This window comes from Malaclemys terrapin, chromosome 19, assembly GCF_027887155.1.
Source record: "Malaclemys terrapin pileata isolate rMalTer1 chromosome 19, rMalTer1.hap1, whole genome shotgun sequence".
NCBI lineage: Eukaryota > Metazoa > Chordata > Testudines > Emydidae > Malaclemys > Malaclemys terrapin.
The window spans coordinates 21,401,269-21,415,425 of NC_071523.1; the positions used below are offsets into that span (position 1 = coordinate 21,401,269).

The window sequence follows — 14,157 nt, forward strand, 5'->3', positions numbered from 1 at the left end:
CACTCGCCCCCATTCTCCATCACAAGCCAAACACGGGAAGTGCTGGGGCAGGACCAATCGGAGGCGTCACATGGCTTGGGATAATTCAGCTGGTGTTGGTCCTGCTTTGAGCAGGGGGTTGGACTAGATACCTCCTGAGGTCCCTTCCAACCCTGATAGTCTATGATTCTGCTCCCTTCTGGGGCCTCGCTTTCCTTGCCCTAAAGCTGCTGGAATTCATCTGCATGAATCGATGTACTCACATGCCCTCACCCCCCCCACACACACACACTGTGGTATCTGGGTGCCTCACTGGCATCCCTCCCCCCACCCCACAAAGCTGGGCAGTGCTACTGCCCCATGCTGCCAATGGGAATTCAGGCACAGAGAGACCTGCCCAAGGTCACTCAGGGAGGCAGTGGCAGAGTTGGGAACTGAACCACATTCCCCAGGGGTCCAGCCCAGTGTCTTAACCACAAGCCCGTCCCAGCTGCCCCACCACAAGGCTCCCCAGACCCCCGCACAGGCAGATGGGGCAGCTGCACATGCACTTGGTTCCTGCCTCAGTAACTCTCTGTGCTGAGCGGATTTGACAATGCTCAGGCCGGGGGGTCAGACCTGCCAGCGTCCCAGCTCCTCTCTTCACTAAGGCTGATCTTTAATTCCCAGCTCCCGACACGCACTGCCTGCCCCCTATCCCTGCGCGCCTATTGCGCAGGCAGGCTTGTATGAGAACGGCACTTCAAAGACATCGTTATTCTGCATTTCATCAGCATTAAACCATCTTTGCCATTTATTAGCCTTTCAATTCATTCCATATTCTGGCTCTGGCTACATTCCTCCCCACAGCGCGCCCAGCCCACTTGGTTCCGGGCATGCACATCGGTCCTGCCGTCTCTGCACCAACCCCGCTCGACCACCCCGACAACACGGGACGTCACTCGCTCCAGGCCCGGCACTCCCTCCGTCCCACACAGCCCTGCAGAGACGCCCTGTGATTTATTAGCAGTGGAAACTCTGAATCACAGAACTCCAGAAAAGTGCCAAAGTTCAAGGCACGAATCCCACAGCCTCCCCCTCTGCCTCCACTGCTGCGTGAGGCTGTTTCCTTGCTGCTCTCACATATGCATGTCAGAGGCCAGTTTCGCAGGTCTGGGTCCTAGCAGGCTGAGAGCTATGGTAGCAATGTTCGTTCACACAGAGCAGGAGTGAAACCCGGCTCAGGAAAGAGCTGCAGGATTCCGGCTCCCAAGCAATGGTGCAGGAGCTGGCACTGAGCAGGGACCCAGCGCTTCCCCAGGGAGCCCGGCTGTCTGCACTCACACCGCCGGTAGACTACGGGGACCATCTCATGGAATTCCCCACGTGGAGAAACCTGCCCAGGAGGCAGGACATTCAGTGAGGTTCCTCTCAAGCAGCTTCCCCAGAACACTCTCTTGAGGGTGTGGGGTTTGCCCCATGGCCCCAGAACCCACAGCTCTCAGGGGATCTGCTAGAGGCCAGGGCCAAGGCCGTGTAGACTTGTGGGTGGGGAGAGTGGTTTCCACAGCACAGGGGGGCTCTGACCAGGAGCTATTACAGCTCTAGGCCAGGGGATGAGGGGTACAATCCCCCAGAGGCAACAGACCTCCCCTTCCACACAGGCAGGGAGAGAACCCCTCCTCAGCTTGTCCTCAGAGCACGGCCTTGCGCTGTGGCCCTGGCGTTTCTGGGAATGGCTGCAGGACGCCGAGGAGGGGGTGGCAGGGGAGAGTCTGCGGTAATTTCGCTCCAGTACCCAGACAATTCAGAAAACCCAGGTCACCTGATTATTCTTTGTTAGCGAAACATCCTTCAGCCCCGGGTACCGAGCCCCAACAGCGGCACTGTCCCAGCCCCACGCCGGGGGAGCACAAACGCCAAGTCATGATTTCCATGACACCACCAAACCTGCAGCCAGCACCCAAACTGCCCCCGTCCCCTGTGGGATTGGAAGGGCAACTTTCCACAGTCCAGCAGCAAGTGCCCCAGGAACGAGCGTGTGCTGCTGCATTTACCCTGGGCGAACGTTGCCTGAAATGCCCCCTCTGGACGCCAGAAACCTCTGGTCCGGGGTTGCATCAGCCTGGGCAGCTTTCCCCCTTTGTGCACTCGTCACTAATCCAACCCCTCCTGCCCAGCAGTCACTCACCAGGATGGGAAAGCCCATCAGGAAATCATAAATGAACACGATCCCGGTGACCAGGTAGGTGATTTGCAGAGAGGTCTTGATGGGCTCGGAGCCATCGATGGACGAGCGCCGTTTGCCCTGCGCGTCCTCCACCACGATGGCAGGCACGTTGAACTTGTTCCTGTCGACGCTGTGCCCCATTTGGACGGAGAAGGTCTGGAAGAGGGCGATGCTGGTGCAGACGACGCCCATCGCCACACTGCCGCTGATGAGAAGCAGGAAGCAGACGCCGAAGCCCAGGCCGATCTCGGTGACAATGAAGCGACAGTCCCTGGCGTAGAAGCGCTCGGTGGTGTCATGCCATCCGACTGCTGGCAAGGTGGAGAGGATGAAGGACACCATCCAAATGCCCATCACAGTGTGAACAGCTTGTTTCTTGGTATTGCTCAACCTGCGGAGAGAAAGACAGCATTCCGTGGGTACAGACGAGACCCGCAGGGCAGTGCTGGCTGGAGAAGACCCAGAGGTACCAACTGCCCCCAAATGCCATGTCACCACCAGGGCAAAGGCGCTCACGATACAAAGATATAAAGGAAAACAGCCTCGCAAGCCACAATGGAGCCTGACCAGGTGGGTGGCTGACCCTGACCCCCTGCTGAGGAGGATGGGGTGATGTGGGAGGAAGAGGGCGTGAATTATTTGTGCTTGTGTCAAACTGGCCGAGCGAGCTGAGGAGGAATTGAGCTGGGCACACAAGCAGATACACTGGCCAGCTGTTCAAAGCTCGGGGTTCTTCCCAATCCATCTCCAACCTTGCGTCACAAGCGCTTGTCAAGTTTCTAACTGGTACCTAGCCCGTCCATGCGGAATTCACCTCCTCCTTGGCACTGCCAGACAGGGCCTGTGGTAACTGCCCCTCTCCAGCTGCCAGCCAAGCAACCCTCCTGCTTTCAGCTCCTGCAGAATGCGGCAGCTGGCTACAAAGGCAGGGCCTGGCCCGGCAAGGTGCTGAGCGACTTCAACTCCCACCAACTCCGCACACCTCACAGGGCCGGGCCTGGACTTCACTGACACACAAGCCTGCAAGAGCCTGAGACGCTGCTGCCCTGACCCACAGCACTAAGCTAAGGATGGGGAGGCTGCATTTGCCTCGTGCCCACCAGACCTGAGCGCGCCGTGCTACCTCTCAGGCGTGGCGGGGCGGTTCGGACGTTAGCCGCACTGGGGTTTCTCTGTGTGCGGCTGGATCCTCACCCTGTCCTGCCGCCCCGAGTGCCGCGGCAAGGGGATGATTTCTGGCAGCCTAGTTCAGCTCCATGGTGCTATTCAAGATTCTTTCTGGTCACTGGGAAAAATACAATTGTTCCAGGGAGGGTGTCACCACCCAGCCCGACTCCTGCACCATGTCCAGCCTTCAGTAAAGCAGCTCACGGAGCCAGGGAACGGCGGCCTTCGGCAAGTGGAGGAGCTGACTGGGCAGGGTGCTATGCTCGGCTCCCCCCAGGCTGCTGAACAGAAAAGGGTCCGTCTACACAGCACTGGCAGGTGTGCGGCCGAGCTCAGGCAGACATGTTAGCTCTGCTTGAACCAGAGCATTAAAAACAGCATGCGGCTGCGGTGGTCTGGGCAGAGGCATGGGCGAGCTGCCCGGGTACGATCCTGCCTGGCCCCTGGGTACGTACTCAGCCAGCCAGCCCTAGCCGTGATGCCATACTCCTATTTTTAGGCACTAGCTTGAGTCAAACTGGTGTACGTATGTCCAGCCAAGCGGGGAACGAGGCCTCCCAGCTGCTGTGTCGACAGCCCAGGAGAGCAGCATTATTCGTATTTCATCTTTGCATACTGTGGCAATTCTGTTCAATCGTAAAAACACCCAATGCAGCGTTTTTCCTACTTTAAACCGATAAATACTCTTATGGGATCAGCTCTTTGATTGTTGCTTAGAACTTCAAATGACATGTAGAAAATACATTCGCCTCAGCAGCGGGCTCTCACTAGAGCCACCGACCGATTTCATACAGGCTGCCAAACGCCAACAGACAAGAGAGACTGCTGATCTTGACGGACGGATTCCATTTGGAGGACTAGGGGTAAAATCCAGGCGGTGTCTCACCTAGCTGAAGGCTGCTGGGAAGTGTGGCAGTGTCAGGCTTAGGCTGGCATGACTGACAGGCTCCAAATTGAGAAACTTTTCTATAGAGATTCTCCAAGACTGAAGCTCTGCTAATAATCCCCAAGAGAAGAGTCATTTTCATTTTGCTTTATGCTCTTTTGAAGGCGCCTATCAGATATTGTGTCGTCTATTTATAAGTAACTACTCCTGCAGCATCTGAATAAAAACAAAAAGGGCTAAGGAGAGAGAACTAATGGAAAGCAGTTGGTTAAAGGGAGATAAAAGGAAATATTCAGAGAACAGTTCCAGGGGCATGTACAAGAAATGAGAATGAGACAGACACGAAGTTGTTTTTTATGTAAACATCTCTCCAGCTAGAAGAAAAGGATTCTGGAGGGTTGCCGCAGCAGTTTTCACATGCTGGGAGTCGCATAGCTCCTCCTGGCCAGGCCGTTTTCACAATTCCCCCAAAGCCCCAGGGAGCACACACAGTGCAACCAGCTTCCCAGTGGGGTGGTTGGAATCCACCCTAGCAGGAAAAAAATTCTACAGTACTGGGAGATATTAGAGAAAATGTATTTAAATTGCAAAGGAAGTGATAAAAGAGGATTAGACCCAAAAATATCAGAGACAGCAGGAACTTGTACTGAATGTTTATTCTTTCAGCTTCTGAAATGCAGCAAAATCATAAACTCCTAAGGATAATTCTTTGATCAACTGCCTTAATATTCTTTCTCCAAAATATCAGGCCTAACACTGCTCTGCCTCTGTTTGCAAAATTCAGATGGGACGTTTGCTGTTTGAAGGGGGAACTGAAAAGCGTTTTTTTATCATCCTAGTTCCGGTTCTGTGGCGAGGGAAATACAGAACTCTGGACTCTCATCTCGGCAGGGACGTGCAGAAGGAGCCAGCTTTCCAATCCCTCATGCTCCCAGAACGTGGCAATGGATTAGCTCATTCTAAAAGCCGAGATTTTAACTGAAACCATGCTGGGTGTGCTGCTCAGAGCTGGTCCCAGGGTCAGTCCGTTTCTATATACAAGGGGTTCCCCATCTCTAGACTTACTTCATGCCAGCTTGGAATGCATATCATTGCACTCGAGGGATTTTTATCATGTTTTAAAAATAAAAATGTGATTGAGGTAGAAAAGGAGGGAGAGAGAAATTTACCTGTAATTGACTGGCCAGCGGACCATCCACATCCGATGGTAGGACAGGGAGGTGACTGAGAAGCAGGTGACCAAGGTTAAGGTATAGAAGGTGGAGACAAAGACCTTGCAGAGGCCTTCGCTCCATTCATAGTCTGAGCGCTGCCGCCGGAGCTCGATCACAGAGTACATAGTAATGGGGATGGCTATGTTAAGGATGTGAGTCCCAGCCAGTGTGCAGATAAGGAACTCCAGGGGCTTCCATTTCTTCTGCTTGGCACTTACACTCAGAATCCCCCAGGTGTTGGCTAGAACGGAGACCCCCGAGCAGACCAGCCAAGCTACCGCATTGTTGTGTAGTCTCTGATCATCATTCATGGTGGAGAGTGGAGGCACCTTCAGATGAGGCAGGTTGTGGATGACGTACAAGGAAGAAGGAGGGAAGTAAATACATCCTACAGCAGAGTGCAATCCATCCAGGGCGCCTTAGGGAGGGATCGCTCGCTGCAGGGGAGGACCCAACACCAAACGACTCCGGAACCTGCGGGAATACAGAGGGTCTGGCAGGTTAAAAGCCCCTCTCATACGTTTTGCCCGTCGTTCCTACTGCTGTGTGCGCAATGGACACGCAGCTGAACGCTGCCGTCCCCAGCGCGGGTCCCTCCAGGACAAAGGGGAGACAAACGGGCAGGACAAACTGGCACTGCGGCTCCCCATGTGGCTAATGCCGAGGGGGTCAGGGCTGTCAATCCAGCACCGTCCCCCAGTACTAATGTCACCCAGCCCAACCCCCCTTCATGGCCAGTCACAAGATGCTGGGAGCTTGGGTAAAACCCAGGAATAACTATTAGACTGCAGGCTACCAGGGAAGGGCACCAGCTCCACAGCAGGTCTAGCCAGCACACGGGGGGTGCCGCTCCGCACAGTCGGCTTCGTGTGCACAGCCCCCCGCCCCCCGGAAGTACAGCTAAGCACAAGTCGGCTCCAAACGCAGCCTGCGTCGTGCAGACCCAGAACTGTCCCCGGAGGTGTGTGACTGGCAGGGTCTGGGCTCGCTACCCCATGTTTAAATAGGTGTGAATGCAAACACTTGGGGGAAGGGGTGGAGTGGGGGAGGGACCTGGGGCAGAGCTGGGGGTCAAGCCCCCCCTCCCCACCCCCCGGCACTTTTGAAAGTCGGCGCCTGTGCCAGGGGACTGTGACTCCATGTTCAGTGCCTGAGGAGGCCGCACTCGGTGCAGTTGGATGGTGAAATCACAGAGGTTGGTGCCCCGGTTTCTCGCAGTCTGCCCTGAAGTTGGTACTCACGCTCTTGCATTGCCATTGGGAGCGTCACATGCACAGTGCCCCATGGCAGAACACCCTGCATCCCCGAGATGGCGTGGCACAGCGCAGCAGCTCTGCCCACGGGCCACCCAAGGTGCGTGCATGGCAGAAGCGCTGGAGTTCTTATTCTTCCGCCAATTATGAGACAGAACCTGAGAGTCAGAGACTATCCTGGGCCAGGCTCCAGCGCCTGCAGCAGGGCAGGGCCTGGGAGGGTTTGTAAAATCACTGCACTTAACAGAGAATGAAGTGATGGGCCTAGGAACTCTGGCTCTGGAGGTCTGACTTTCAGCAGATGCTGGAATCCTGATAACCCAACGTATACCACTGCATCACTGTGGGGGGCTTGTGAGCCCCGACTCACACAGAGACAACAGCAGCCGAGCTACAAGGAGCTTTACCTGTGGTTCAGTGTCTGCACCCCTAGGAAAGAAGGGAAAGTTATCGGAGGGGGAGGGAGTGTTTGTCTGCATCGCTCTTTGGGTTGTAGTGGCCGCAGCGCTGCCAGTGGCAGGAGAAAATTGCTACATATTCTGTCACAAGTTGAGATTTGTTTTGTTTCTTAATGTTTCCTTATCAAGGTTAGTTTGGGGAAAATCAGGAAAATGTACTATTTCTACAGATGTCCCTCCAAAACCAGTAACTTGATATTTGGTTAATTAAAAAAAAACCCTCCCTTTATCATGCACTTGAAGTTAATTTTGTGTTGTATTCTCTTCAGACTCTGCTTAATGAATCGTACTTAACGGAAAGTATTTGACATTAGCTGTCACAATGTGATTCACTGTTTAATCTGAAAAGCGTTTTGCTGCAGTTACAGAGACTTAAAAATAAGATATGTTTTTCATTAAAACACTCGCAACCCCCGAGACTCCAGTGCCTGGAAATCGAGATCATCAGCACCACCACATGCTGCTTCCTCAGTGAGGCAGACAGGCCCACACCCCAGCATTTGCTAGGCCAGGAAGGTAATCGCCCCCCCTGGAGCAGTGGCCCTGTAAAGGGAAATCATGTCTTACTAAACTATTAGAGTTCTTTGAAGGGTTCAACCAACATGTGGACAAGGGGGATCTAGTGAACATAGTGTACTTAGATTTCCAGAAAGCCTTTGACAAGGTCCCTCACCAAAGGCTCTTACGTAAATTAAGCTGTCATAGGATAAGGGGGAAGGTCCTTTCATGGATTGAGAACTGGTTGAAAGACAGGGAATAAATGGTAAATTTTCAGAATGGAGAGGGGTAACTAGTGGCGTTCCCCAAGGGTCAGTCCTAGGACCAATCCTATTCAACTTATTCATAAAAGATCCGGAGAAAGGGGTAAACAGTGAGGTGGCAAAGTTTGCAGACAATACTAAACTGCTCAAGATAGTTAAGACCAAAGCAGATTGTGAAGAACTTCAAAAAGATCTCACAAAACTAAGTGATTGGGCAACAAAATGGCAAATGAAATTTAATGTGGATAAATGTAAAGTAATGCACATTGGAAAAAAATAACCCCAACTATACATACAATATGATGGGGGCTAATTTAGCTACAACTAATCAGGAAAGAGATCTTGGAGTCATCGTGGATAGCTCTCTGAAGACGTCCACACAGTGTGCAGCGGCCATCAAAAAAGCAAACAGGATGTTAGGAATAATTAAAAAAAGGGATAGAAGACGGAGAATATCTTATTGCCCTTATATAAATACATGGTACGTCCACATCTTGAATACTGTGTACAGATGTGGTCTCCTCATCTCAAAAAAGATATACTGGCACTAGAAAAGGTTCAGAGAAGGGCAACTAAAATGATTAGGGGTTTGGAACGGGTCCCGTATGAGGAGAGATTAAAGAGGCTAGGACTTTTCAGCTTGGAAAAAAAGGAGACTAAGAGGGGATATGATAGAGGTATATAAAATCATGAGTGGTGTGGAAAAGGGAATAAGGAAAAGTTATTTACTTGTTCCCCTAATATAAGAACTAGGGGCCACCAAATGAAATTAATGGGCAGCAGGTTTAAAACAGATAAAAGGAAGTTCTTCACATGGCGCACAGTCAACTTGTGGAACTCCTTGCCTGAGGAGGTTGTGAAGGCTAGGACTATAACAGTGAGGTTTTTACCCACGAAAGCTTATGCCCAAATAAATCTGTTAGTCTTTAAGGTGCCACCAGACTCCTTGCTGTTTTTGTATGACCAATAACGCCCCGCCTGGGGGTCTGCCCTCTCAGCTCCCCCCAACACCTCCCCGGAGGCACGCCCACCCCCAGAGACCCTCTGTAAGCATCTCCCTGTCACAGGTCTTTGCAGGTGCTCAGAAGCCCAGCAACGGCTGAAGCTGTGGCTGGAGCCCGGGATGACACGTCCCAGCTCAGGGACAGCAGGATGGTGCATGGGGATGAATGTGACCGAGTTGCCTGCTCGCCTGACACAGGCCAACGCCCACGCGCCTGGCCCAGGAACTCCCGGCCTTCATTCTCACCCTTCCTTGTGCACCCAAAGCAGGACTAAGCACCCTATGAGAAGGAACCACCCCACAGCCCCACCCTCCCGCAGGAGTCACAGGGGCAGCAGCACAGGAACCCCCAGAGCATGGAGTCTTGGCAATAAGACCCCACTGAGATGCATGGTGCAGCTCCCAGAGCTGTTGTTTCAGGCTGCCCACAGACTAAGGAGGGCATCACCACACCAGTTATCCTGGGTTTCTATTGCCCCTTCACAGCCACAAAAACTAAAACTTTCATTTAAAAAGAAAAGGCAAGTGGGTAGTCTGAACTCATCACAAGACTCCAGGAGCTGGGGCCTTTGGCACAGAGATCTACAATGCGCCTGTCTTAATCTGGACTTGCTTCTCTCCCGGGTTTGCCAGCCCCCTTCAGGATGAGAATCACCTGTTTTTACAGGCTTCCATGTGGGCTGGGACTGATTGGGGCTGAGACTGGGAGAGTGTTTTAATGGGGTCTTCTGGGGCTGGGGAGATTTTCCCTTTCCAGGAGGACTGGGTCTCATTTGCGGTTCCTATTTTCAATGGCTGTAACGTGCAGAGTGTTTGACGGGTACCCGGGGAAATCTAAATATATAAACGCACACTAAAAATAGAAAACCAAGTCAGAGCTGCTTGGGGGCTCTGCATCTCATCCTCCGCCTGAGACGGGAAGTCGGGGGTAACACGGGAATGATTTTACAGATACCTAGTGAAATCCAGCCACATTTGTTAAAAATACACTTAGACTATTGAAACTATGTGGCTATTTCTGCAGAGGATACACTAGCTCCCTCTCTTTTTGACTGCCATGGCAACCCAACCATCATCAAGGGTATAAATATATATTCGGCCAAATGCCTCTTCCAGCAGTTCAGGCACAACCAGCACAAGTCCGAACCCTCAAACGTATCATATCAGACAAACCCAACTGGGACACTCATTCTTTGGCACAAGACAAACATTAATTTTGACCCCTTACAGAGAGGGGAAATCATTGCCCTTCTAAAGGATGCAAGGTAAGGTGCTATAATTAGACTCCTTGTGAATAAACACAAGCCAGGAATCTGAATCCCGTCCAGAACAGCATTTCACTTTCACCTTCCTTACACAGGACACCTTGAGTTCAGGTCTCCTGGACTTCTTTGGCAGCCTAGCACCTATTTCAGCAGCACATGGATTCCCTTGCACTGTTGCAAATCTATACAAGGAAGCGGTGAAACGTTAGGTGTTCTGGTTTCACCAAAGCATGGAAACCTCACCACTTGCATGATTTAAACCTGGGCTGGGCAGAGCACTGAAGAACTCACTGAAGGGAAAGATTCAACCCGTGCAGAAGGAGGAACTAGAAAGGACCCTAGACATCTTTCCCACCTCTAGCTTGGGGTTATTAGACAAGTGGAAAGTGAGGTACTTTCATTTGTGCACTACAATTTCATCAACACTCCCCTTCACCTAGAAATACTATTAACAATTCTGTACTTATACCCAGAATACAGGATACCCAGCGTTTCTGGATTTTACCAATAAAAGCTGGTAAGACGACATCAAAGACTACGCCAGGAGAGGAAAAAGGATTGTGATTAAGACGCTGAATGGGGCTCAGGAGATCTATGTTCAACTCCTGCCGCTGCCAAAGACTCCAAGTGACTTTGGGCAAGTCACAGGCTCCCTATGTCTCAGATCTGAAGAACAGGGACTGCGATGCTCTCTGCCGCCTACCCCTTTCGTGTCTTTCGTATTTGAGCTGTAAGCTCTTTGGGGCAGGACCTGTCCTGCTATGCACAGGTGGTAAAGAACTAAGCCTCGATATTCCGGGGCCTCCGAGCACTCCTGGAACACCGCTATAAATCATTTCCCAGGTTGTGTTTAAATGAGCTCGGAGAATAACCCATTTTAGCTATTTAACATTATGTTTCCGTTTTTCAGCTTTCCCATAGGATTATGTCCCCAAGTGTGCTGTTGAAAGGTTAAATATATTCAGCGACAGAGAAGGACGATGAAGTTTGCAACTTTTTCTTTTCTGTAGGTTAAGCAAGGGAGCTTTTTCTGAGCTGAAAATTGTAATGGGGAGCAGGGCTTTGGAGCTGTGCTCCAGCTCCGCTCCAGCTCCAGGCAAAAACCTGCAGCTCCGCTGTTCTGGAGCTGCTCCGCGCTCCAGCTCCGGGCTCCGCTCCAAAGCCCTGACGGGGAGTGAAAACTAGACTAAAGATACCTTCAATGCTTCTCCCCCTCCAAACTGAATTGAAATGCAGCTTGTAGGGAAGTCAAAGTTTATTTTATGCAAACACTGGATTTCAGAAAAGAAAAAATTATCAATCAAAATCCAAAAGGTATTTACCTCCATTTCCACGGCTTGCTTTTCTGGCAGGACAGACTAGGTCTTCCAGGAATCCTAGTATCAGAGCCCCGGGCCCTTCATAAGGAAGTTCTACAGATAATATAGATGTTTATGGTGCACCCCCCCTCTCCCCTTCCTGCTGGTCCCTGACTGCCAGGATGATCACAAAAGCTAGAAATGGAAGACAGTCAGTGGATCACGCAGTCCAGGCCGGTCAATCACCACTTGTGTGAGAGAGGTGTATGCGTGTGTGTGTGTGTCACTTTTCCCTGTGTGTGGGGGATAGGGGTGTGTGTGTCACCTCTTCCCATGTGACTGTGTGTGGGGGGGGGAGAGGTTGGGGGGCTGTCACCCCTCCCTGTGTGAGCTCTAAAGCCTTAAAGATCAGAAGATAAATAAAAAGAATCCAACTCCGCAGTATTTCGTTTTAACAGGGGCTCCGTCAACTTGATGTTAATTTGAACGTTTGTCCTGCATGGTTCTGAGTGATTGCCGGTGAACTTGCTTGCATACGAGTAATTTTACCAGTTTTCAGCACAGGGAAATAGGGTCACCCTATGCAAACAAAGAAGGTTGAAAACCACTGCTCTAGGTCCTACAAGATAGCCGATCCCAAGTTCTGTCCCCAGCGGTTTCAACCAGTTTGGCTGAGATCACGTGTCAGACGATCGAGCCCCCTGGCAGCTTGTCCTCACAGACTGAAGGAATCGCTAGGATCCTCTGCGCCCCAGATGCAGTTTCAAAAGTTCATTGCCTGACCCCTAAACAGGTGGGAGCTGCTGCTGGTTTTGCTTTCTAGGTCGAGAGAGTTTAAGGCCAGAAGGCACCATCTAGATCACGTAGTCTGACCTCCTGTGTATCCCAGGACACCAGCACCACACTGCACCCGCACACTAAGCCCAACACAGAAATGGGGCTGAAGCGTTACAGCCCCCAGGAGACTCGACTGTTACGTGTAAGGATACGATTTCCCTCTGTGACTCCTTCAGCGTCAGCACTCGGGGCAGGAAATGGGCTTGGACAACAGCAACACCTGTGCCTGAGGCACACACGAGGCATCTGCCTGTTATTTAGGGGCCCAAAGCTGGAGCTTCTGAGCGAGGAAGGGCAGAGGCCCCGATCAGTCCCCCCAGGACAAGCCTGTGACAGAGGCTAGGACCAGAGAAGCCGTGGGCTCGATTTGGGCCTTCTGAGTGGACTCGTTATTCCAGAAGAGATGGAGTTTTGCTTTAGCTTTGAGAGACTGGCAAGGGAAACTGAGGCAGTGGCTGCAGTACTGTGGCAACAAGGCAAAGCCCTCTCATTCTAACGGAGTGCTGGTATAACCAGGTCAGCCGCTGGCCAGCGACCTGCACTCCGGTCACATGCTACGCACAAGAGCCACAGGGCCACCCTTCCCGCTTGATTGTTCCCCACAAGGGCTGCATCCGGAGTCACACCAGTTACAGTCAGTGGAGACGCTCTGTCTAAGGAAGCAGGGACTCAGATGAAACGGGACACGATGCAGCCACGCCAGAGAGGCGCATCCTCGCCATGTGTTCGTATAGCACCGCAGAGAGGAACGTTACATTACCATGCGGCGGTGGCAAAACATTGCAGCCATCCAAACAGTGTGGCAGCATTACACAGCCTTTGAAAGCAGAGAGCTTGGACCAGGGCCATTAATCATGACAACTAATCTGTGCAGCTTCACAGCCCAGAAACTCAGATGCTGGGAGTGAGCAGCGTTCTTCCTGGGTTTGTCTTTTCCAGTTTGCTTTGATTGCTATCAGGTTTTATTTAGAACACAACGATGGCTAAAAGTAACCACTGAAAGAGACTGCACTCTGGCAAGTGCCTTTCTGTACGAAAGCAGTGCAGGAATGCACCGTGATGGGTATGGCTTCGCCACACACTCAGATCCCACGGGACAAGATGGGTTTTCCCCAATTTAGGGCATGGAGCAGCCAGCAAGGCTGGGGCTTTGGTCAGATAGGAACTGACGGGGGGAGTTCAGGGGACAGAGCTGGTCGTAACTCAACCCCTCTTCACTTTAATGTAGTCATGCATCACCCTCCTGAGCAGAGATGAGTGATGCACTCAGTTCTATGGTTTGATTTCCCAGCCTTCTGTTCAAACATACTCAATACCCCCTCTCACACACAACAGTGCCCCCCCCCCCAGCACACACACCTTTCCCTGAAGCAGGGCTTCTCACAGAGGACGTGTGTAATGAGCTTCAGGGGTCAGTCATGGGTCCACATTTTCATTAATGACTTGGCTAGTGGGTGGAAAGTAAGTTTATAAAATCTGCAGATGACACCATGCTTGGAGGGGTTGCAAGCACTTTGGAGAGCAGGATTACAATTCTAAACAACCTTGACAAATTGGAGAATTGGTCTGAATTCAGCAAGATGAAATTCAATAAAGACAAGGAAAAATCATATGCGCAACTACAAAATGGGGAATAACTGGCGAGGTGATAGTACAGCACTGCTGGCAAACATCTGGGGGTTATACTGGATCACACACAGAATGGGAGTCAACAATGTGATGCATCTGCAACAAAGGCTGGTATCATTCTGGGGTGTGTTAACAGGAACGTTGTGTGTAAGACAGGAGAGGTGATGGTCTCGCTGTATGCAGCACTGGCGAGGCCCC

General features: G+C 51.7%; 1 protein-coding gene across 5 annotated transcripts in view; it reads right to left on the reverse strand.

Annotated features, from left to right (window-relative positions):
* Positions 1-14,157, reverse strand: part of GPR153 (G protein-coupled receptor 153) — a 50,305-nt gene that overhangs the window by 25,748 nt on the left and 10,400 nt on the right. For all 5 annotated transcript variants that reach the window (XR_008442821.1, XR_008442820.1, XM_054009437.1 and 2 more), the window contains exons 2-3: positions 5,411-5,929; positions 2,150-2,579 (exon numbers count right to left, since the gene is read on the reverse strand). Coding sequence is in view for 3 of the 5 variants with exons in the window: in XM_054009437.1 (XP_053865412.1) it covers positions 2,150-2,579; positions 5,411-5,766 (786 nt within the window). In the remaining 2 variants the exon portion in view is untranslated. The remainder of the gene's footprint in view (positions 1-2,149; positions 2,580-5,410; positions 5,930-14,157) is intronic.